Source organism: Sorex araneus, chromosome 8 (genome assembly GCF_027595985.1).
Source record: "Sorex araneus isolate mSorAra2 chromosome 8, mSorAra2.pri, whole genome shotgun sequence".
Taxonomy (NCBI): domain Eukaryota; kingdom Metazoa; phylum Chordata; class Mammalia; order Eulipotyphla; family Soricidae; genus Sorex; species Sorex araneus.
This window is the reverse complement of record NC_073309.1, coordinates 22,003,156-22,026,570: the sequence shown is the minus strand read 5'-3', so window position 1 is coordinate 22,026,570 and position 23,415 is coordinate 22,003,156. Positions and strand designations below refer to the sequence as shown.

At 57.9% G+C, this 23,415-nt stretch overlaps 1 protein-coding gene across 5 annotated transcripts in view; it reads left to right on the top strand.

The window, feature by feature from the left end:
- NDRG4 (NDRG family member 4) overlaps window positions 1-23,415 on the top strand; it is a 36,894-nt gene that overhangs the window by 3,353 nt on the left and 10,126 nt on the right. For 3 of the 5 annotated variants that reach the window (XM_055146388.1, XM_055146387.1, XM_055146386.1), the window contains exons 2-3: window positions 15,538-15,632; window positions 18,900-18,944. In XM_055146388.1, the coding sequence (XP_055002363.1) occupies window positions 15,561-15,632; window positions 18,900-18,944 (117 nt within the window). In that variant the 5' untranslated portion in view covers window positions 15,538-15,560. Of the gene's footprint in view, window positions 1-15,537; window positions 15,633-18,899; window positions 18,945-22,090; window positions 22,299-23,415 lie in introns of those variants that run through there. The other 2 variants (XM_055146390.1, XM_055146389.1) reach the window with 2 other exon arrangements.

Genomic DNA, 23,415 nt, shown 5'->3' with positions numbered 1-23,415 from the left:
CCGGGGCTACACCCGACTGAGCCCCTGTTTGGCGGTGGGCAGCGGGGTCTACCCTCCCTTTCCATGGAGAAACTGAGGCATCAGTTCACGCGCCCTTCCCAGGCAGCTGAAAATAGCATCGCGGATTCCCGTTCCTATTCTGACGCGCTTCACTGCTTCCCAGAGTGCCACGATCATGAGGTTGGGGGCTGCAGAGAGAGCCGGGGGCATCCAGCAGGGAGGGGGCAGGGTGGTGCTGCCCCCACGCAGGGACAGAGGCGGCTGTTTCCGGCCCGGGCGCCTAACCCGGTGCTGCTCACCCGGAGCGAGGTGGCAGCGGTGGCTCCAAAGCTCCCAGACGCCTGGGAGCTGTGAGTCAGCGCCCGAATTTTCCGTTCCAGAGGTGTGCAGAGGTGTCTGTGTGGGGCTGTTGACAGAAGGGAAAAATGCCGAAAACAGCCTCGCTGTGCCCAGGAGGAGGAGGTTAAGGAGAGGGAGTGTGGCCAGCCCCCGCGGCAAGGAGGACCCGGCACCCAGGTGCCCTGGGCAGCGTGGCCGTGCCCACCGTGGCCGTTCCCATGAGGTCGCGTCCCCCTGTGCCAGGCCCCATGCAGCTGACCCGTGAATGGCAGGGTCCCCTCCGCCTGTTCACAAATGAGGAAACTGAGGCACAGAGCTCATTAACCCGCTTGCCAGATGTCGCCCAGATGCATGACGCGCAGGGTCGGAACCCCGGGGCCGGAGGTCGGGCTCCAGAGCCCGAACTACACTTCCGAATGCCAGCTGTGTGGTTAGACCTTTTCTCTGGGGGAGGAGACGAGCGCAGAGAAAGGTCAGGCGCGGGGAGCCGGGTCGCGCCCGTCAGAGCGAGTAGATGCTACTTGTCCTTACCGCTTCGGTGCTTCTGTTTTTCTGACTTTTCCCGGTGACTGTGGCTGGCATGAACGTCAAGCTCTAGTTTAAGGAGCAGCATTGGGGCCGGAGGGATAGTACAGCGGGGACGGTGTTTGCCTTGCGCGCTACTGACCCGGGTTTGATCCCCAATATCCCATATGGTCCCCAGTGCCACCAGGAGTAATTCTTGAGTGGAGAGGAAAGAGTAACCCCTGAGCATCCTCGGGTATGCCCCCTTCCAGAAAAAATGAAAATTAAAAATAAGAAAGAGACAGCTGAGCAAGGAGGATCCGGGAGATAGCACAGCGGGCGGGGCACTTGCCTCACACACAGCCAACCTAGGTTTCATCCCCGACATCCCATATGGTCCCACTGAGCACCGCTGGGTGTGTTCCCAACCCAAACACACATTCTAATGCACAAACAAAGTGCTGCTTGCGAGAAGGGTGAGTTAGGGGGCTCGGTCCCGGGCGTTCCCTGAGTGCAGCGAGGAGGTCACCCGGGACTGTGTCCCACAGGCCAGTGTCCACGGCCTCCCGCCACCCCGGATGCTTGCCTTCTGCCTCCTCCGTGGGCCTCCACCCCGGGGCTTCTGTCCTCACTCGTTCCTAACTGGCTTCCCTGTCTTGGCCCTTGAGATGCCAAGTCTCTCGGTGTGACCCGTCTCTCCCCGAGTCTTTTCCCTCAATGCTCCTGCCACTGGCCCAGGTCTTCCCTAGTGCATCTGTGGCAGCTGCCCGCACCCCCTCCACCCTGTAGGGCTCAGATCCCAGCCCCGGTGCTCCAGGCTCTTCTTGTCCTGACCCATCCACCTGTGGGGCTCTCCGAGCCTGGCGGGACCCAGGACTCCCCTCCCGGCCCCTTTGCTCTTGGGAGTATTGCAGAACCGCTGCCACCCCGGCCCCCTGCTGGCCAGCACACGGTGAGGGCAGGCACCTCCTTTATTAGAGGAAGTCCGGTCTCCCCCAACTCATGCATACGCGTGTGCATGCACACACACCACACACACACACACACACACACACACACACACACACACACACCACCACCACCACCACTTTCCAGGGGCCTCACTCAGACCAGACCATTGTTCCGACCATCTCAGGACTAAGGTGAGATGCTGCCTCTGGGCTCAGCTCTTGGCCTCATCCCTCCACGTCTCCAACCCATCTCCCTGCAGCTGCCAGGTGCCATGGGTCCCCAGCGCACACCGGACTCACCCTAGGAGTGCTCCCCAGCTCCTCCTGCCCCCTGACTCACTGCCAATACCCTGGCACCCTCCCCCCTCTCACCCTTCTCTGACCTTGTCTTGTCTCGTCCCACACGCTATAGAGACTCACGCAGACTTGCCGATCCTTTGCCTGACCCTCCCGCCCACCCAGCCCCCCATCTAAGACTTCACTTCGTGGGTAACGGCCAGTGTTTTACCTGGAGAGCTTGGTTCCATGCCCAGCACATACAGGTGCTGCGTCGGTGTCCAGCAAAGGGACGATTGGGTGGATAAACGCACGGCCCCTCCTGGGTTGTGGTCACCCCCGCTGGGCCAACTGGACCGAGGAGAAGAGGCTGGAGGTTTGCCAAGGGAAACCCAGCTGCAGTTAGGAGAAGGGACCTGGGCGTTGGCCCCCCTAGGGCCCCCGCCCTCAGAGGGCCTTTTGCAGGAAGTGTCAGAGTTATTCGGGACAGGGGCTTCTCGGCCAGGTGAATGTCGCTCCCCGAAACTCTCGAGAATCAGACATTTCAGGGTGTGGGAGACGCACCCAGTCAGAAAGCCGCTTGCACTTCCGACCTGGCCGAGGTGTGGACCCTCCGTTCACCCCCTTGAGTCTCATGCAGAGAGCCAGGATGCAGATTCGCCAAGCGAGGCAAAGACACACAGCTCATGTCACCTGTGTCCGAGAAAGTTGAGAACTGGTGATGCCATGGACCAGAGAGGGTTGAACCACTGCATGGAGGTCTCGATGACTGTTGACACAGCGAACCTGGGAGGCCTGGGCAGGAGGGGCCGGCGCCTTCTTCTGTTGGTTTTGTTGAGGAATCACGATTTATAGTAGTGTTGATATGAAAGGCCTCAGAGCGGAGAAAAATGTGAACTGTATTGTCCCTGGAGAGAGGAAGCTGCATCTGCGACTTTGATTCCGTTTGTCAGGTTAGGAAGGGTCTCCAAGAAACGTATCCCGGATTTAGACTGGCTTCAACTATAGGCCTTAGAAACTCTGGGTGGTAACACATGAGACAAGATGGAAGTGGGTTTGTCTCTTATCAGCAGAGTCTGGGGTCAGGCCGCCAAGCATCCTGGTGCCCCAACTCCCCCTGTACTGTCACTCTTCCACCTCGAGTGTCCCCGTCAGCGGCAGCATGGCTGCTCAAGGTCCGTAGCACATCTGTGTACCAGATAAAGCAAGGATTCAAGAACAGCGTGTCAGGGGCTGGAGTGATAGCACAGCGGGTGGGGCGTTTGCCTTGCATGTGGCCGACCCGGGTTCGATTCCCAGCATCTCATATGGTTCCCCTGAGCACCACCAGGAGTAATTCCTGAGTGCATGAGCCAAGAGTAACCCCTGTGCATCACCGGATGTGACCCAAAAAAGGCAAAAAAAAAAACCCCAAAAAAACAAAAAGAAACACAAAAAACCCAGCATGTCTCCTCTCTTCAAGAGCCTCCGTGTGTGATCACAGCCTGCAGTCACTGCCCACAATGCCTGGACTTTTGACTTTGTAACAACTCCCACACACCAGCAACTATGAACCTTGCACCAGAGCCCAGGCCAGCAAAACCTGGGTTCTGAAAGAGCTACAGATCGCTGGCAAACACCCCCAACTGCCGTCCTGGCGCACACAACCCAGAAACCAGAGGCACCAGCTCAGTCTTGCAAACACGAGCCCGCAATCTCTGCTAAGGGAGATCTGAGCTTCCGTCCGGGCTCGTGGCTCCAGGTAGAAGGGGCCGGGAGAATGAGCTCAGCCGCCTGAGTGTAAGGAGACAGAAGCCCCGAGGAAGGTCTTCAAGACGCCAGAACTTACTAAAGTGCCTGAGGAAGACGTCCGAGCAACAATGCTAGAGATGTTCAATGAAATGAAGCAGAACAGGCCACAAGCTCAAAGAAAGATTAATTGCGGGATGGGGGGTTGTGGTGAAAAGAATCATCCAAACAGAAATGATGGGCCTATTAGTATAGCTGTTGAGTTTTAAAAATACATTAACAATGGGGTCAGAGTGATAAAACAGTGGGTGGGGCATTGCCTTGCACATGGCTGACCCGGATTTGATCCCGGCATCCCTCATGGCTCCCCCAAACACCGCTGGAGTAATTCCTGAGTGCAGACCCAGGAGTAATCCCTGAACATTTCCAGCTGTGGCCCCCAAAACCAAATAAAATAAAACACATTAACAAGATGCAATAGCAGAGCAAGAGAAACTGGAGCTTGAGTCAGCTACCTTGAGGACAAGTTATGCAGTATCATTAATAAAGAGGAGGAAGAGGAACAGTTTCATTAAATTAAATGAGTTAAAAACTGGGGCCAGAGAAATAGAACAGTAGGCATGATGCTTGCCTTGCTCATAGCCAACCCAGGTTTGATCCCCAGCAACCCATATGGTCCCTCAAGCACCATCAGGAGTGACCCCTGAGCACAGCTCCAGATGTAAGTCCTGAGTATAGCCTGGTGTGGACCAAAAAGAAAACCAAAACAATTAAAAAGCAAAATGGCGGGGGGGGGGGGCTGGAGTGATAGCACAGTGGGTAGGGCGTTTGCCTTGCACGCGGCCAACTCAGGTTCGATTCCCAGCATCCCATATGGTCCCCCGAGCACCACCAGGAACTATTCCTGTGTGTGCAGAGCCAGGAGTAACCCCTGTGCATCGCCAGGTGTGACTCAAAAAGCAAAAACTAAAATGGGAAAAACTGAAAAGCGATTTATGAAACAACATTAAGAAGAACAGCAAAGGAAAAACATTTAGAAGAAAGCACCTACGGATAGCTCATGGGCACATGAAAGTGTTCATCATCACACATCATCAGGGTGACACGAATAAAAATGGTACTGAAATAGAGTAACACCACTGAGACTGACATATATCAAAAAACTGGAAACCGCCAGTGCTGTCAGGGAGCTGGTGGAAAGGAACTCTCATTCACTATTGGCGGAAACGTCACCTGCTTCAGTCTCCTTAGAAAACAGTGTGGAGATTTCCTGGAAAAAATAACAAGAGTTTCCTTGTCACCCAGTGATTCCAAATCTTGGTATCTACCTCCTCAAACACAAAAATATTAATTTGAAAGATACATACACACCTATATTCATGATATCACTAAGCATCATAGCCAGTATATGGAAACAAGCCAGACGTTCAACAACAGAATAAACGGATAAAGAAGTTGTATATCACACAATGGGATACTATGCAGCTGTCAAAAAGATGTAATCTTGCCATTTGCTACAACTTGGATGGGCCTGGAGGGCATCATATTTAGCAAAATAAGTTGGAGAAGGACATGTGTTGGCTGATCTTACTCATCTATGGTTTATCGAGAAACAAAACAAGGGAACAGACAGTACTGCATGAGGTCAAACCCTTGGCTTTTGATTACAAAACTGAAATCATCCAGTGATGGGGGTCTGGGGAAAGAGATGAACTGTAAGTAACTATACTGTGCAGTGGTGGAGGGGCGTGGGCATTTTTGGGGTGGTGAAGTTGTAGTAACTTTGTACATCAAAACCATAAACGTTAACACTATTGTAACCAAGTGACTTAAATTACAATACAAATTATAAAACAAAACTAAAGCACAAAGTTCAAGTTCAGAGAAGTTCATTAGCAAGTTCTATCAGTTATTCAAACTGGACTTATTACCTGTACTCAGCACTCAAGCGCTTCCAAAGTATCAGAAAAATGGGAGTTCTTCCTAACAGCTTCCGTGAAATCACCATTACCCTAGTCACAAAGCAGAGAGAGATCTTACTAAAATTGAACAATACAGATGATATCATAGGTGGAAAATGAACATCTTCCCTTGAAGATTAGGCTCAAGGCAAAAAATGCACAGTTTCTTCATTATTCTTTTTGCTTTTGTTGTTTTAGGACTGGAGCAATAGCACAGCGGGTAGGGCATTTGCTTTGCTCGAGGCCAACCTGTGTTCGATTCCTCCGTCCCTCTCTGAGAGCCCGGCAAGCTACCGAGAGTATCTCGCCCACATGGCAGAGCTTGGCAAGCTCCCCGTGGCGTATTTGATATGCCAAAAACAGTAACAAGTCTCACAATGGAGACGTTACTGGTGCCCACTCAAGCAAATCGATGAACAACGGGACGACAGTGCTACAACAGTGTTTTAGGGGTTACAGCTGGCAGTGTGAAAGGCTTACTCCTGGAACTGGGCTGAGGGTCACTCCCGGTAGTGAATAAGGGACCATATGGGTACTGGTGATTAAACCCAGAGGAGCTGCATACAAGGCGAGCACCTCACCTGCTGTTCTATTGCTCCGGGCCCCTTCTCCACTATTCTATAACGTAGAGTTAGGGGTCCTTGTCACTGCAGCCAGGCAAGAAAAAGAAATTAAAGGCACCCAAGTTAGAAGTTAAGCCATGACTATTTGCAGGTGACATAATATATATAGAAGATCCTAAAGACACCACCAGAGAACCTCAAGGATTAATCAATGACTACAGTAAAGTTGCAGGCTACCAAATCAGCACACAAAACTCTGCTATCTTTCTATCTGCAAGCAACAAATAATAAGAAAAATATTTTTAAATAGTGTCCAAAATCATCAAGTGACTAATAATTAGCAATAAAAGACAGGATAGAGGTATGCATCAAAAACTATAACCATTATTAAAAGAACTGGAAAAGGACACAATGAGCATAAAGATAGTCCATTTCCATGGACTGGAAGCCTTAGCATTGTCAAAGGGACCCCATCCTGTTCAAAGCACTTCATAGATTCAGTGCAATCCTAATCAAGTTCTAATGGCGTTCCTTAAGATCTTATAGTAAACATTGCTAAAACGTGTGAGGAATCATTAAACTCCTCAAATAACCATAGCAATTCAGATAAAAGGAAGACGGGAGGCATTATATTCCCTGACTAAATCATACTCTAAACATCAAGACAGTATGATGCTGGAATAAAAACATATATTTATGGGTTTGATTTTTTTTTCTTTTTTGGGTCACACCCGGCAATGAACAGGGGTTACTCCTGGTTCTGCACTCAGGAATTACTCCTGGCGGTGCTCGGGGGACCATATGGGATGCTGGGAATTGAACCTGGGTCGGCCACATGCAAGGCAAACACCCTACCCGCTGTGCTATTGCTCCAGCCCCATATGTTTATGTTTTATCTTGAAAGCATAAAAACAAACCTTCAAATACATGGAGAGTTAATTAATAATACAGGAGCAAGGTGCATTAGGTGGAAGAAGGAAAGCATCTTCAACAAATGGTGCTGGGAAACTGCTTAGCTGCATTTAAAAAAAGAAGAATGAATTGGAACTCTGTCTCAATCATACAACAAAGCAAATTCAAAGTGTATTATGGACTTTAAGATGAAAATAGAATCCATAAACTATATTGAGGAAATCACTGGCAAAAGTCTTTAGGATATGACCCTCAGAAATATTTTTAATGATTTACTCCATTGGCAAAGAAAACTAAATAAATAAATGGGACTATGTCAACTTAAGAAGTTTTAGCCTAGAGAAAGAGGCTTTGGCTACAATTTTAAAACATTACTGGGGCACCGGAGCCATAGTTCATCGGGTAGGGCATTTGCCTTGTATATGACTGACCTGGGTTCTAGCCCAGGCACCCCTTATGGTCCCTCACGCCCTCTGGGTGTGCTATCTTTTGTTTGTTTGTTTGTTTGTTTTTTTGGGTCACACCAGGTGATGCACAGGGGTTACTCCTGGCTTTGTACTCAGGAATTACTCCTGGCAGTGCTCAGGGGACCATATGGGATGCTGGGAATCGAACCTGGGTCAGCCGCGTGCAAGGCAAACGCTCTACCCGCTGTGCTGTCACTCCAGCCCCTGGGTGTGATTTCTTTGTGCAGAGCCAGGAGGAAGTCCTGCGCACCATTGTGTGGCCCACAAACAATAAACATATAAATACAAATACATTACTGAACAGGAGAAAATGTTTGTATTTCATATTTCAAAAGGCCAATAGCCAAGATAAAGTGAGCATGAAACACCTTAAAAAAAAAAAAAACAGGGTTGGGCTGGAGCAATAGCACAGCGGGTAGGGCATTTGCCTTGCACGTGGCCGACCCGGGTTCAATTCCCAGCATCCCATATGGTCCCCCAGCACCGCCAGGAGTAATTCCTGAGTGCAGAGCCAGGAGTAACCCCTGTGCAAGCCGGGTGTGACCCAAAAAGCCAAAAAAAAAAAAAAAAACAGGGGCTGGAGCGATAGCACAGCACGTAGGGGGTTTGCCTGGCACACAGCTCACCCGGGTTCGATTCCCAGCATCCCATATGGTCCCCTGAGCACCGCCAGGAGTAATTCCTGACTGCATGACCCAGGAGTAACCCCTGTGCGTCGCCGGGTGTGATCCTAAAAAGAAACAAAATAAAAATAAAAAAAGCAGTGTTTCTCTATAAAATCAATAAAAGGAAGAGGATTGGACTGAATATAACATAGCCCAAACAGGTCCCTCATTATTATTTAAAAACAAAACAAAACCAAACCCCAGATCTCTTTTTAAAAATGCGGAGAGGAGATAAACAGATACTCCTCAAGAAGCCGTCCAGATGTCCAATAGGCATACAAAATCATGTCCATCATTTATTTTCAGGGAAATGCAAATCAAAATGATAGTGAGGCATCACCTCACACCAGCGAGAATGGCATATACCAAAGGCCCAGAAGAAACCAGAGTTGCTGGAGGGCGAGTGGGGGGAAAGTGCTTGCTTGCTTGCAGCCCATATGGGTTCAATCCCTGGCACCACTTGTGGTCCCCCGGACCACCACCAGGATTCCTCCACAAAACAAAACAGAAACAAATATATGTCAGAGTCTAAAAGAATAAAGTACCAAGGCAGGTGTGGGGTGGGGGGAGCAAGTACAAAAAAAAATCTGAATTTGAACTTACCTGGGTAACAATTCTGAAATTATTTTGTGTGTATCCTGGAAACGAACAAATGAGTAAATATATATATATATATATATACATATATATATATATATATCAAGAGCTAGGTTTTCATCATGGAAGGAAAAAATCACAAATAAAGAAATGAGAAAGTTAAATTTTGTGGGTTAACTGGAATTAGAACTGTCAGTATAAATTCCATATTTTGAGTCTGTGTATGTGCATGGCTAGATGTAGAAACGCCAGCGTGTGTATTGTACAGAGTGAGTCCTCACGTCATTTGTAGGTTCCTGGGGCCGCAGAGATGGCTCAGCCGGGTGGTGCACATGCTCTGCACGCCGGAAGCCTGGGTTTTCTCCCTAGCACCATAGGGTCCCCCAAGTTCTGCAGGAAACAACCCCCAAGCATGGAGCCAGGAGTTGCCTCTCAGCACAGCCAGGTATCACTTCCAAACCCCTCAAAGAAATAAAACAGTCTAGATTTTCATTTTCATAAGCTGCTCCTTTAAATCAAGTGACCTGTACAACAAAATCAATGTGACCATAGGCTAAGTGATAGCAAATCAACTTAAGAGTACGTTTTTACAGCTTATTCCTGATCTCTCTCTCTCTCTCTCTCTCTCTCTCTCTCTCTCTCTCTCTCTCTCTCTCTCTCTCTCACACACACACACACACACACACACACACACACACACACACACACACACCACCGAATTTCTAGGTGAAAATCCCAAACACTTCTCAGAAGAGTCAGTCATTTGGGGACTGTAGCGATAGCGCAGCGGGTAGGGGCCTTTGCCTTGTACACGGCTGATCCCGGTTCGATTCCCGGCATCCCATAGGGTCCCCTGAGCACTGCCAGGAGTAATTCCTGAGTGCAGAGCCAGGAGTAAGTCCTGTGCATCGCCGGTGTGACCCAAAGAGGAAAAAAAAAAAAAGAGTCAGTCATTTGTACCCGTTCATTTCCCAGCCTGGTGATTCCAGCACGGGGCACATGGTGCCAACCAGCCCTGCACAGGGCATGCGGGCACAGCCGCTCACATCCACTCCCTCGGGACAGGTCGGTGTGCCAAATGCCGGGAGGTGCAGCCTTAGGGGTGTGGAAGACGGGAGTCTCTGGAAGCCTGTGCGGGGGGGAGGGACAGGCAGTGGCCTCAGCCGGGAATGCACTTACTTTCCTCCTGTACCTTAGAAGGAAACATTGTCCCAGGACCTGCTTGGACTCCGCCATTGGCCGGCACTGCTGGGAGGAGCCTCGAGCCGGGAGGCCTCAGAACCGTGGGCACTCCCAGTGTCCAGACCTTGCGTTCTGAGTCCTGTCCAGTGAAAGGAAACGGCTCCTTGGAGTATCAGTTGATGATTCCAGCAAGGAGGTGGGGAGGGAAAGAAGAATGCAGGTGGAGTTTGGAATGTCAGAGTCAGGAAATGAGAAACTCGGGGGCCGGAGCAACGGGTGGGCATTTGACCCAGGTTCGATCCCTGGAGCCCCAGAGGGTCCCCTGACACCCTCTGGGGGCGATCTCTGAGCCAGAGGCAGGAGTAAGCCCTGAGCACAGCCAGGTGTGGCCCAAACAACGGAAAAGAAAAAAAAATCTGTCAGAAACTCAAGCAGTGACGGGTGCCCGGTGAAAGGCCATGCAGGGTAATGGGAGACCCGGTGGCTAAGTCTGACCCCGTGTGAGCCACGCAAGAAAGAAGGGAAGTGATCGATTGTGCGCCGTGGGGTGCAAATGAGCACCCGAGTCCAGGCTGAGAGCAACACATGGCAGAATACATATTTAAGGGGCCGGAGCGATAGCACAGCGGGGAGGGCGTTTGCCTTGCACGCGGCCGACCCGGGTTCGGTCCCCGGCATCCCATATGGTCCCCCAAGCACTGCCAGGAGTAATTCCTGAGTGCAAAGCCAGGAGTAACCCCTGAGCATCGCTGGGTGTGACCCAAAAAGCAAAAAAAAAAAAAAAAGAATACATATTTAAAGGGAAGACAAGGACGGGTCTTTCTTCAGAGAATTTCCCTTGGGGAATGCAGAGGGAGGAAGTGAACCAGTCCCTGAGTGAACACGCCACTTCCTGCCGACGCTGGGGGCCCCTGTGAGGGGGACCTGGATGTTTGCCTCAACTTGAAGCCTCCCCTCAGGATACCTGCAAGTCCCTGAGAGAAAACGGTGATTTCACACTGGAGATATGGTGCCGTTTAGGGGGCCACAGCAGGCAGAGTTCAGGGACTGTGGGGGTCCCTCGCAGCCCCTGAGGGGCCCAGCCCAGGCCGCCTTCTGCAGAGCAGGCACCCACCCCGGGCACCCTCCTTCGGTTTTGCTTCAGTTTCCCTGGGAGTCTGGAAGTGCTTCAGGACGAAACACGGGAACGGAAGGGGACGGTCTTGAGCAGCACCGCTTTCAACCGCCACAGAAACCTTAGAGCTGGTTACTATCATTGGGACCTTAGGCAGGGCCAAGCCTGACCTCTCCCCCTCTGACCTTCTCCAGGGGAGCTGTACTCACCCGGGAGGACCCCAAGACCTCTCGCGTCTGTTTAGGGGCCCCAGCTGGGGTGCTCAGAGTCTGCTCCTGGTAAGGTCACCTGGCCTGGAGAGGCAGAGGGTGGGCGGGGTCTCCGTCATCCTAGGCTACTTTTGTCGCGTTTATGAGTCAAGAGGAAGGAAACTGCCAACCTGTCTGCCCACCCTGTCTGCCCGCCCTGTGCTCACCTTCTCTGCGCTTAGCCCTGCGAGAGGCTCAGACGAACCTTAAGGGGTTTTTGTTTGTCTGGTTGGTTGGTTGGTTGGTTTTTGTTTTCTGTTTGGGGGCCGCCCTCGGCTGTGCTCAGGGCTTCCTCCTGGCTCTGCATGCAGAAATTACTCCTGGCGGTGCTCTGGGGACCCTGTGGGATGCTGGGAATCGAACCCGGGTCAGCCACATGCAAAGCCAGTGCCCTGCCCGCCGCTGTACTGTCGCTCCAGCCCTCATTTGCTTCCTGACTGTGTGTAGGGGCGGGGTGGGGGGGGGAGAGGGCGGGAGTTGAGGCTCAGCCCTGCAATGCAAGTGCTCTCCTCTGGAGCCTCCTCCCGGGCCCATCTCATCGCCTTAGATGTATCCTCCAACAGCAGAGAGACGGCACAGCACAGGGCTGGTCCCCGGCACCCCATATGGTCCCCAGCACTGCAGGGAGTGATCCCTGAGCACAGAGCCGGGAGTAATCTCCTGAGCACCACTGGGTGTGGCCACAAAACAAGAAGGAAGGAAGGAAGGAAGGAAGGAAGGAAGGAAGGAAGGAAGGAAGGAAGGAAGGAAGGAAGGAAGGGAGGGAGGGAGGGAAGGAAAGATGGAGGGAGGGAGAGAGGGAGGCAGGGGGAGAGGAAGGAAAGATGGAGGGAGGAGGGAGGGAGGGAAGGAAGGGAGAGAGGAAAGAGGGACAAAGGAGGGAGGGAGGAGGGGAGAAAGGGAAGGAAGAAGGGAGGGAGGAAAGAGAGACGAAGGAGGGAGGGAGGAGGGGAGAAAGGGAAGGAAGAGGGAGGGAGGACGGACCTGAGGACTGGCTGTGGGGGGACTGGGGGGATGCTGGAGCACAGTTGACTTGGTTCCATCCCTGGCACTGAACATTTCCCTGCGTGTCTCTGGCTGCGGCCCAAATCCAAAAATGGAAAAAAAAAAGATATGGGGGGAGGGGAGGGGAGGGGAGGGGAGGGCTGGGTTTCTTAGAAGAGCTTCCTCTGCCCCACCCCCCCCCACCCTCCAGGGAAATGTCCTCTTTGGTCCCTGCCCCTGTCCCCCTTATTGGAGCCCCACGCCCTCCCTGCTGGCCTGCGCTCTCTGGGTGGCGCCCTTCCCTCCGGACCATCTGTCCCCGAACTGCCCACCCACAGCCTTTCAGTGGCAGCATCCCGGGGGACAGTGGTCTCAGCGCCGGTTTCATGACAGGCCGGGGTGCAGCAGGGACCCCCTGCCCCCCGTGGTGCTGAGGTGCTGAATGGAGTTGGGTGTTCAGGGAGGCGGGCGGCTAAGAAAAAAAAAAAAAACGAAAGAAAAGGTGATGGGGGAGGATTTACCCAGAGGGCCCTTCTTTCTGCACCACACATCGGGATGGAGGGTGGGTGGGCGACAGTGTGGGGGCGCAGAGGGAAAGGACACCCTCCTAAAATCACCTGAACATGCCCAGGGGGCGGAGCTTGGCACCTTGTGTGGGCTGGGGCTGCAGGAACTGGGGGCCCGCTGGGGGCACCTGGGGGGGTGCGAACTCTCGGGGGACCCCCAGGTCCCCACACGCCTTCAAGAGGCCCACCCCCGTCACCTCTGAGCCCCACACCAACTCCAGTGGGGAGCCCCAGTCTCTGGTGGGACCCCATCTTCGTGACACTGGAGGCCCAGTGCGTCTGAGGGAGGGGAGGAGGCGGCAGACTGGCTCCAACCCGGCCCCCGCCCCCCTCCCGGGTCCTGGGTCCCAGGCAGCCGCCGCACTGGCTCGCCAGGGCTGGATCTTTCCGGGGAGTGTCCAGCAGGGGTGCGGCGTGGGGCGTCTGCTGCCAGCCCCCAAGGGGATTGTCTGTTTCTGTCTCTGCCAAGCCGGGCCTGTTGGCGAGAATGGATGATGTGGTTGGCTTTCGCAGGGCTATTTCTGTTTCTCTGAGTTGCCCCGGGGGAAAGGCTGAGAGCTTTGCCTTTAAAAGCTGAAGGGGGTGGGGTGGGGCGGGGCGGGGCGGGGCAGTGGGTTGGGTGTTTGCCTTGCACGTGGCCGAACCCAGCATCCCATATGGTCCCCTGAGCACCACCAGGGGTAATTCCTGAGTGCAGAGCCAGGAGTAACCCCTGTGCATCGCCTGGTGCGACCCGGGGCTGAGGCGTGAGCTGAGTGGGCTGCAGTAGGAACCTTTGGAGTAACTATGTTTCCTTCCGATTGTTGGTGGTCCCAGTGACGGGAGCAACACTTACACCTGGCCTGGGGGTTCTTAAGGGGCCACACCCTTGGTCCCGGTGCAGAGACAGCACCCCGGGTTGCGGCACTGGAGATCCCACATGCAGAGCCGCCGGGGTCCCGCTGGGCACGTGGGCAGTACCAGGCACCACACTTGCAGCGTCCTGGGCCGGAGCAGTGGTTCAGCAGGGAGGACATTGGCCTTGCACGTGACCAAACGAGGTTTTAGGGATCCTGTGTGAACCCTGAGCACCACCAAAGGAGTAAGCCCTGCGCATCACTAGGTGTGACACCCTCCCCCTCAGAAAAATAACCTTGCAGCCTCACACCTGTAGGGCAGAATGTGTTCTGCCACTGGAAGTTCCTGGACCCCTTGAATAATTCCAATTTATTCTGCAAAACTGCCTTCCCGTGGGGCCAGAGCGATAGTACAGCTGGTTAAGTGCCCGGCATCCCATGTGGTCCCCCGAGCCCACCAGGAGTGATCCCTGAGCACTCCCGAGTGTGGCCCAAAACAAACCGAAACACGCCTCTGCCGCCCCAGAAGATGCATCCAAGTGTGCACCACAGGCGGGGAAGCTCAAGCCAGCTTGGGGCGTGGCCCAGAGGCAGAGCCGGGGGGTGGATGGATGGATGCGACTCTGGTCCCATCCTGAGCACCAAACCCAAACCCAAACGGGCTGGCTGGTGTGGGCTCATCTTTGCCGGCCCTGCACGCGCTGGCCAGAGAGCTGGGGATGCCCCTGAGTTTCCGGGACTTCTAATGAGTTCTCGTGTTCGCCCACCCGTTGTCGGCTGGTTTCGGTCCTCTCACGAGACTCCAGCTCTGTCTTGGCTGGTCGTCTCTCGGTGCATTCTCATCTCTGCGCGCTGAAGTCCAAGGCTGGGGCTCTGTCTGCCCCCTCCACGCCCCCAGGCATGCCCCCAGGCACGCCCCCTGGCACGCCCCCAAGCACGCGTGTCTACACCCATGTGCTCAGGGGAACCTTCCCTGCCTGGGGTTCAGGGGCCCAAGACTGCGACCCGGGAGTGAGAGTCTGGAGCCTCCATTGCCCCGTGTGGGGGGGACATCTCTGCCCCTTCACTTTGCTGGTGTTCCCCTCTCCCCCCCAGCAACCCTGGGCTGTTTCTTTTCTTTTTGGATCTCACCCGGCAATGCTCAGGGGTTACTCCTGGCTCTGTGCTCAGGAATCATTCCAGGCAGTGCTTGGGGGACCATATGGGATGCCGGGGATCAAACCCGGGCCGGCCACGTGCAAGGCAAACACCCTACCCCCAATGCTATGGCTCTGGCCTGGGCTGTTTCTTTCCGTGTCCCACAGGGTGGAGGCATCACTGCTCACTCCGGGGGATTCTTGCTTCTGACCTCGTCCCTGGGCTGCTTTGTAAACGCAGAATTTTACTTGACTATTTCCAGGCATCGTCCTGCATTGCTTTTTCTCTAGTTTTGACATAGATTGTAACTTTTTAATTCTTTTCTTAAACTATTTTTTCCCTTTAATTATTTTTTTTCCAATGTATTTTGGCCGTTAAGAGCAAACAGCGAGCCCCAGCGCTGAGCCAGGCGAGGAGGTCTGGGAAACCGCGTCTGAGAGACAGGGGTTGGGACGGGGGTGGGTCACCGGGCCGGGGGGCGTGGTCCAACCCTCGTCCCGCTCCCCAGGGCTCCTGCTTCACGACGTGACCATGTCGGGGCTCCAGGAGCTGCGATTCCCCGAGGAGAAGCCGCTGCTTCGGAGCCTGGAAGCAGGCGATCTGGTGAGTCGCCCCGTCAAGGTCGTGGGGCGGAGGGCGCCACCTCGCGGCCAAGTAGGAAATGGCACAACTTCCCTCCTGCGCCCCGGAACTTGGGGTCACCCCATCCCTCCTAGCCATGCTCACCTTCCCAACCCAAGATCACGACCCCCCTGAGGGGGATCCTGAGACTCACTTGTGGCCTCGGCTACCTCTGAGGTTGGAAGGCTCTTGAGAGTCCGTCCCAGGACGAGAAAACCGGGGCCCAGAGAGGGTGATTGACTTGGCTGGGGGTGCACAGGTATCAGGGAAGGATGTCTTACTCGATCCCTGGTACTTGGGGACCCTTGAACCTAGAGAGGTCACACTGGCTAGTGCTGCCTCCTTGCTGGGGCAGTGGGGGGGGCTACAGGGGGACCCTGCTGGAGCCTTCCCTATCTGGGGGGTGGGCTCCCCGAGGGACCACACCTCTCCTCCACCCAGCCTCTGATGCACACACGACCAAAGGAGGCCCTGTGGTGGCTCTTTGGTCCCCAGGGCTCCGAGTCACAGTGCAGGCATCGGGCCCCCTGAATTCTTTCTTTTCTTTTTTTTTTTTCCTTTCAGTTTTTGGCTCACACTCAACAGTGCTCGGGGACTCTGTGGTGCCAGGGACTGAACCCGGGTCTCTCAAGTGCCAGTCATGTGCTGCAGCCCTCGCACTGTCTCCCCAGCCCCCTGTGATGGCTTCTAAACTGCCCCCCTTCTTGTGGTGGTGACGCCTGGTGCCCTGCCCCGCCCCGCCCTGTGAGGAAAAGCTACGGATCCACGGCTGGTGGATTCCGGGGTGCCAGGGCTGTTGGCATTGCCACCCCCCTCAGTCTACAGATGGGCCAGGGCCCGACCAGGGCTGCAAGGCCCGGCCCCCCCTAAGGTTGGCAGGCCGGCTCCACAGAGGGACGATCTGGCCTGAAGGACAGAAGTTGGGTCCTGCGAGCAGCCCCCCAGGAATGCTTGAACGGCCCCTCCCCCCCAGAGCACTCAGTCCAGACGGGGTCCGCAGAGGGCAGTGTGGTGCAGAGAGAGCAGCCCCTTAGAACTTTCTAGAAAGTCGGCCTCCCACAGCCAGCCTGCACGCAGACAGCGACCACCTGCAGGGACGGATGGTGGCTCTCGGGGAGGGGTGCCCTACACGCCCACGCATGGAGGTGTGGGGGTCACAGGCACGGGGGTGTCTGTCTCCCACCCCACCCTTCCGTCCTGCCTGGCCAGTCCCCTGGCTGCACCCACACAACCTCGGCTGGCCAGAGCAACTCTGCCTGCTGCCCTCGCCCCCGGCACCCCGCGAGGGCCTCCCCAAGCAGCTCTGTCCCGCCCAGCTCGGCTCCCGGGACCTTCCCCTCCGCTGCTTCCCAAGGCCCTGCCCCACCCCCAAGGAAGCTGCCTCCCATGTGGCTCCACATCTCCTGGGCAGTTTGCCCCCATTCTCGAACTTTCTTTTTGAGCCAGTGTCTCCTGGCGCTGCTTGGGCACCTTTCCAGGCTCTTCCCACTCACCAGGGCCTGCCAGATGCCCAGTCATGGCCTCTCTCTGTCTCTCTGTCTGTCTCTCTCTCTGACTCTGTGTCTCTGTCTCTCTAACACACACACACACCCTGGCCTCGCTGGCCTGCAGGGACTTTGCTGCTGTCTCCCAGGGCTCCCTGGAGCTTGGCCGCCCCTGACCCCCGAGCTGGGCTAGTGTGTGTGTGTGTGTGTGTGTGTGTGTGTGTGTGTTCTCTGATTGACTCACCTCCATCCCACTGCCTGGGTGCAGATCATCCCCCCTCACAGCCCCTTGCCCTTATCTCACGTATGGAAGAAGCCGCCCCCTCCCTCGCCCAAGGAGGGTCCCGTCTGCTCGGGGTCTTGACTAGAACACCCTTCCGGTGCTCCCCCAGCACGCCAGGAGTGATCCCTGAGCACAGAAAAGACCTCTCGTGTCCGGGCCAGAGAGAGAGTGCAGGGGTTAAGGCCTTGCGTGGGGCCAACCCGGGTTCGATCGCTGGCACCCCACAGGGTCCCTGAGCTCCACCATGAGTGAGCCTTGAGCACAGAGCCAGGAGTCAGCCGCCGGGTGTGACCCAAAACCCAACAAGAATCTCCCATGCCCCCCCACTCCCCCCCACATGTCCCGTGCCCGGCCACGTGTGCATCAGGCTCTGGTTTCTGTGCCCGGACGCTTCCACACGCCCCCACGGCTCCTCCGCACAGACCCAGGCCCCCCGGCCTGATGTGCCCGGAACCCGGCTTTCTTCTCGAGGACGTTTCCCGGCTTCTGAACTCGGGCACCCCCACCCCCCCACACACCCCTAGTCCTTCCTCACGGAGACTCAGGCCTCGATACTGTGGTTTCCCTGCTGCCCCCAGACTCGGCCCTTCTCCTGGGCGGCCCTCGCGGCTCCCGTCCCTCTGCGGGGTCTCTGTGGCCTGGGAGGGGCTCGACTTGGGCCCCTTGACGGAGCAGCCCACGGCCTCTGCTTCTCGTCCGCCACCCTCGAGACAGAGCCAGAAGCTTCTAGACGGGGGCCATTGCTCTGCTTGGTGGGCCTGTGCTGGGCGCCCCGCCCCTGAGACCCAGAAAGGGAGCAGCATGTCGAGGGGCTGCCGGCGGTGTGGGGAGCCCCCGTTCGCGCAGCCTGGGAAACGGGGCCGGGGGGGCAGCGTGGCCCCTCCTTTGCAGAGTGGGGCGTTGTCCTTCAGGTGTGTTCAGGCTGGGGAGCTTGTACTCACCCGACTTTATGCCCAGAGCAGAGCTGGACATGCGGACAGGCACCCCCCACACACACCCACCGTCCACTGCGGGCAGGCACCCCCCCCACGGGGACCCGGGGTCTTGAGGGCTGGCCCTGCATCACTGCCACACAAGCAGGCCTCAGTTTCCCCATCTCCTAAGTGGGCCAGTGGCCGCACCGCCGTGGCCTTGCATAACCTCCAATGTCCCCGCTGTTCCCAGCAACCCACCGTAAAAACCACCAGCAAAGGGAGACGCAGGCAATTCGGGGTGCCCGCGCTTCCCTGGGCCAGGCTCTGTGCACCCCGTCCCCTGCGAGTAGCCGCCTCCCTCTCGGATCCTGCCTCCCACCCCATACCCGCTCCTGGTGCAGGAAGCTCTGGGCACTCCAGAAGCCAGGGCTCCCGCATGCATTTTGTCCTCCTGGGAGGGGCCAGCAAATGAGTCCGCACCTGGGGAGCCCAAGTGGCCAGAGCCCCCCTCCCCCGTCTCGCAGGGCACCTGGGCCCTCACCGCCTCCCCTCTGCTTGCTGCCCGCAGGAGCCCGTGGACACCTTTCTCGTGGCTGACGACACGGACTGGAAGGTAGGTGTGGGGGCTCACAGCCCCCCGGCAGAGGAGGCCCCCTACCCCCGGGTTGGGGGTGGCTGGGGCAGGAGGAGGGGGGATGCTGTCATCCCAGACCAGCCTGGCTCCCCTGAACGGCGGCGGGTGGATGCTCCAAATAGCCGGTTTCCATGGCAACTGTTGCTAGGCCAACCCGGGGCCTGCTGCCTCCATGCCAGGGTCCCTGTGGAAACCTAAGCGACGCTTTGTTTCTCTTCCTCCTCCGAGGAGGCTCCTGCTCCCTGCTCCCTGCCAGCCTCCCTTGGCCCCCTGCAGCCCTTGATCTCGGGGTCCTGGCGGACAGCAGGCGGCAGACACCCCAGCAGGGCCCCACACCCCTACCCTGGCCGAGGCCAGACTTCAATTTGGGTCAGCGTCTGAAGCCCGTGACTGGCCGGCCTGGTAATGCGGAAGGAGGTGGGGGTGCCTCGGGCTCCTCGCTGCACGGGGCGCCGCACCGGGCGCCGCACCCCTGCAAGGGCACCGTGGAGCGCCAGCCCCAAGCACAGGGTGGGTGTGGGGGCGGGGGGGTAACAAATGCCACCCAGGTGCCTCAGCTGTCCTGGCCCCCTGCTCTGGTGCGCGTCACGTGCCCTGTCTGCGAGTGAAATGCCTGATGCACATCAAACAGATATCTCTGAGCTCTCTGTCCCTACCTGGCCCCTTCCCGGGCGCCTGCGGAGGGGACAGCGAAACCTAGGAACTCTTGTGTCCACCCAGCGGGACATGGCACAGGAAGGAAGGCCCTAGTGGGAATGGGGGTCCCTCCCCAGGGGCCCTGCCCCCTACTCTGCTCACCTCTGTGACCCACCAGCAGGGGGCCGGAAGGACAGGCGCTGTCACAGCTTCCTCTCCTCTTGGTCCTCCCCCGCCCCACCCCTGGGGGTGTCCTGGATGAGACCCAGCAGGGAGGCAGCTGAGATGGACCCCTTCTCGGGTGGGCCAGGTCCCGGCTCCTGGTCCCTGGCTCTGGGCTCACTGTCTGTGTGATGTGGAGGCGTCAGCAAACCTCTCTGGACTGCCTTTTCCTTCATGGGGTGAAACAAAAGCCCCAAGAGAGGGCTGGAGCAATAGTACAGCGGGTAGGGCGTTTGCCTTGCACGCGGCCAACCCGGGTTCGATTCCCAGCATCCCATATGGTCCCCTGAGCACCGCCAGGAGTAATTCCTGAGGACAGAGCCAAGAGTAAGCCCTGTGCATCGCCCGGTGTGACCCAAAAAGCAAAAAAAAAAAAAGAAGCCCCAAGAGATCTCCCAACAGGCGAGGGACCCCGGTTCAACCCCCAACACTACATCGTCCCTGAGCACTGCCATGAGAGGAGCAACACCAGGCAACACACACACACACACACACACCCCGAGGATGAAATGCCTGATGCACATCAAACAGATCTCTCGGGCGGTCACCATGAGTAGGGGGAGCCCCCCGGAGTGGCATCTGTGCTGCAGGGCTTTGTAAGAGTGGAGTGTGATGCTTGTAGCTGCTGCTCCCCCTCCCACTCGCAGAAGCGGAGGCTCAGCGAGGCTGACTGACTTGCTCAGTGGCACACAGCAGGGCAGCTGTGCTGTGAGGAGCAGCCGGCGTGGCGCTGGGCGCGGCGTTGTCGGGCAGAACTCCAGGAGGGGAGCTGACAGACTGAGGCCAGCAGCCGCATGCTGCCGTTTCTCCCCGGCCAAGCCTGGTGGGGGTCTGGGCGGCTGTGGGTCGGAACCGGAACAGTGAATGCAGCTTTCCCCCCTCAGCCTTCTAACAGTTGGGTGAGGAAAGCAAAATTCCTGTGTGCAGATGGCCTAAGCCAGAGAGCGAATGTCCACTCTGTGCAGACCTCCTGGCGGGTGGGGCGGGGCGGGAGATCTGCCGTCTGAAGCTGCTGGTCCCGGCACCATTGGGCTTCGAGGGGGACGGTGCCCGAGGTCAGCTGCCCACCGGGGCTAGGGTGGGAAGGCCATGCAGAGGTCAGAGGTCAGATGGGCATGAATGGACGGGGACCATGGAAGGTGAAGGGTTTGGTGGCACAGAGAGTGGGAGACCCCCGCCCCCCCACCTCCCCGAGCCCTGGGGGGTTTGTGGGCATCCAGGGGACCTGGCTGACCCCCCACGGGCTGCCTCGGCTGTTGGAGCTTGCTCCTGGGCTGTGGAGAACAGGACGCACCCCCAGACCTGAGGGGCGAGGAGAAACCTATACCACACCTTGGCTGCCCACCACACACAAAGTGAGGGTGAGAGATGGAGTAGGGAAAACGGTGACCCCGCCAGAGGACATGGGCCCGTGTAGGCAGGTCACCCCCGTCACGACCAGCCCGCACGGGGTGTGTGGTGCAAGCCGGCTCTGCGGAAGCTTGGCTGGTTTCTTCACCAAAGAGACAGAATGGGGGCACAGACACCCCACACCCCTCCCTGGCCTATCCGTCGTCCAGGGGTGACCTCCTCCTCCCCTCCCTCCCCGAGCCGGCCTGCTTCCTCTCCTCCGCCAGCTCCAGCGAACCACCCCCGCCCCACCCTATGCCACCCTCATTCCTGGCTGCGCATGGGCACAGGGAGCCTGCGGGGGTGGGGGTGGGGGGCTGGAGCCCAGGAGAGCGGTGGGCCGGGTGGCGCTGCGGGAACCGGGCAGGTGCACCCGCCCAGCCACAGCTACTCCTGCAAAAACAACCTGGCAGGTGGGGGTAGGGATGGGGAGGGTGCGGTGCTGGGCCACACCGCTGGCCCCGGGTTTGCACGGGACAGAGCAGGGGTGCCCTAGGGGAGTAGCGGAGGCAAGGAGCTGCCCCGCAGACCCCCAGGGACCCCACGCCCCTCTGGTTGCGTGCTGCGGACCCACCTTCCCGGACTGGGGACCCTTGATGCCCGCTCTGCGCCGCAGCCTGCACTGCCCGGTGTGGGTTAGGGGCGTCGGGGCACCTGTGTGGCTCACACAGGGTGGCCGGGCTCCCGGGGTGCAGCGGTAGCGGCGGCGGCAGTGGGCGTGCGCCCGCGGGTGCGCGGTCCGCGCTGGGCAGCGGCCGGGGTCCGGGCGTGACGGGAATGGGCGGAGCCGTGCCAGGGTGGGCGGTTCCAGGGCCCCAGCGGCCAATGGGAGCGCAGCCGACCCGGCGGCATCCAATCCGGGGACGGGGGCGCGGTGAGCGGGTGTGAGCCGCAGCCCTGCAGCGAGGAGGGGCGCCGAGGCCGGGCCGGGCTCGGCTATAAAGGGCCGGGGACCCCGCGACTGAGCCGCCGGTCTCCCACCTGCGTCGACCCCGACCGCTGGAGCCCGGAGCCTTAGGCCTTTGTTAGCTCTTCGAGGTCGAGGCGCGCCGCCTCCCTGGCAAGATGCCCGAGTGCTGGGATGGGGTGAGTCGGGGTCCGGGGGGCGGCCGGGGGGAGGGCGCGGCCCCGCCTGCAGCGTGCCCGCCCGGCTCGGGGCGTCCGGTGCTTTAGAGGGCTGGGGTGACTGCACCCGTAGCGCGACCCCCCAAACAGCATCCTCCCTCCCGACCCGCTCCCCGGGAGCCGCGGCTGGCAGAGCCAGGACCTCTTGGCCCGCCGGGCCTTGAGGCTGGGGTCTCCTGGGGGTCCTCGCGCCTTCGGATCGGGTGGGGGAAGCCGCACTGGCGCCCTGAGGCGCAGCCAGTGGTCTCCCTGCCCTGGTGGAGGCCGAGGCAGGGACCTTGCAGCCCCAGGCCTCCCCTGCCTCCCTGCCCTGCCCCATCCGCAGACCAGGGATGACCCGCACGCCCCCACCCCCAACGCCATCCGCCGAATTCCTGATGCCCCCATGGAAGGAGGCTACACGCGCCTCCCGCGAGGCCACCCCCGCCGGTGCCCGCACCTCTGAAGGTCGTGGGCGAGGAGAGGCCTGGCCGAGAGGGGCACCCGAGCCCCCCCCCCTTCTGTCGCAGTGCCTCCGTGTTGCCCACCAGAGATGAGGGTTGGGCTCTGACGTCACCTGGAGCCAATGGCAGCGCTGGGGGGGTTGCTCGGCGCATTCCCCTCCCCCCGCAGCCCCCCGGGAACGGGCCTGGCCTCCTTCTCCGCAGCTCCCTGCATCCCCGCTCTGGGTGGGAAGAGGCGCAGGGAGGTCACCCCCGGGGTTCAGCCAAGGTCACCCGCCCCGCCCTGGCCCAGCCCTGCCATTTTCCCCAGGGAGCTGAGTGTTATTGGGGTGAGGGCTTCTGCTGACTTCCACCCCCAGGAGGGCTGCGGGGGCAGAGGTGTGCCCCCTATACACGCAGGTGGAGGAAGGTCCGGGCTGGGGGGGCTGCTCCTGAGGCCCCCTCAGGAGCTCGGGAATCGCATTGCAGCATTCGGGACAGGGGCTCCCCGCCTGCCCCCCTCCCTCCCCAGCCAGGAGAGTTGCAGTTGGGGGGGGGGAGCGAGAGACTGCTCTGGGGTGGTGCTGGATCTCCCCCGCAGAAATGCCACCTGCGGGCTGTCCCCCAACCCCAGAGGCTGGCCTCCGGCAAGGCCC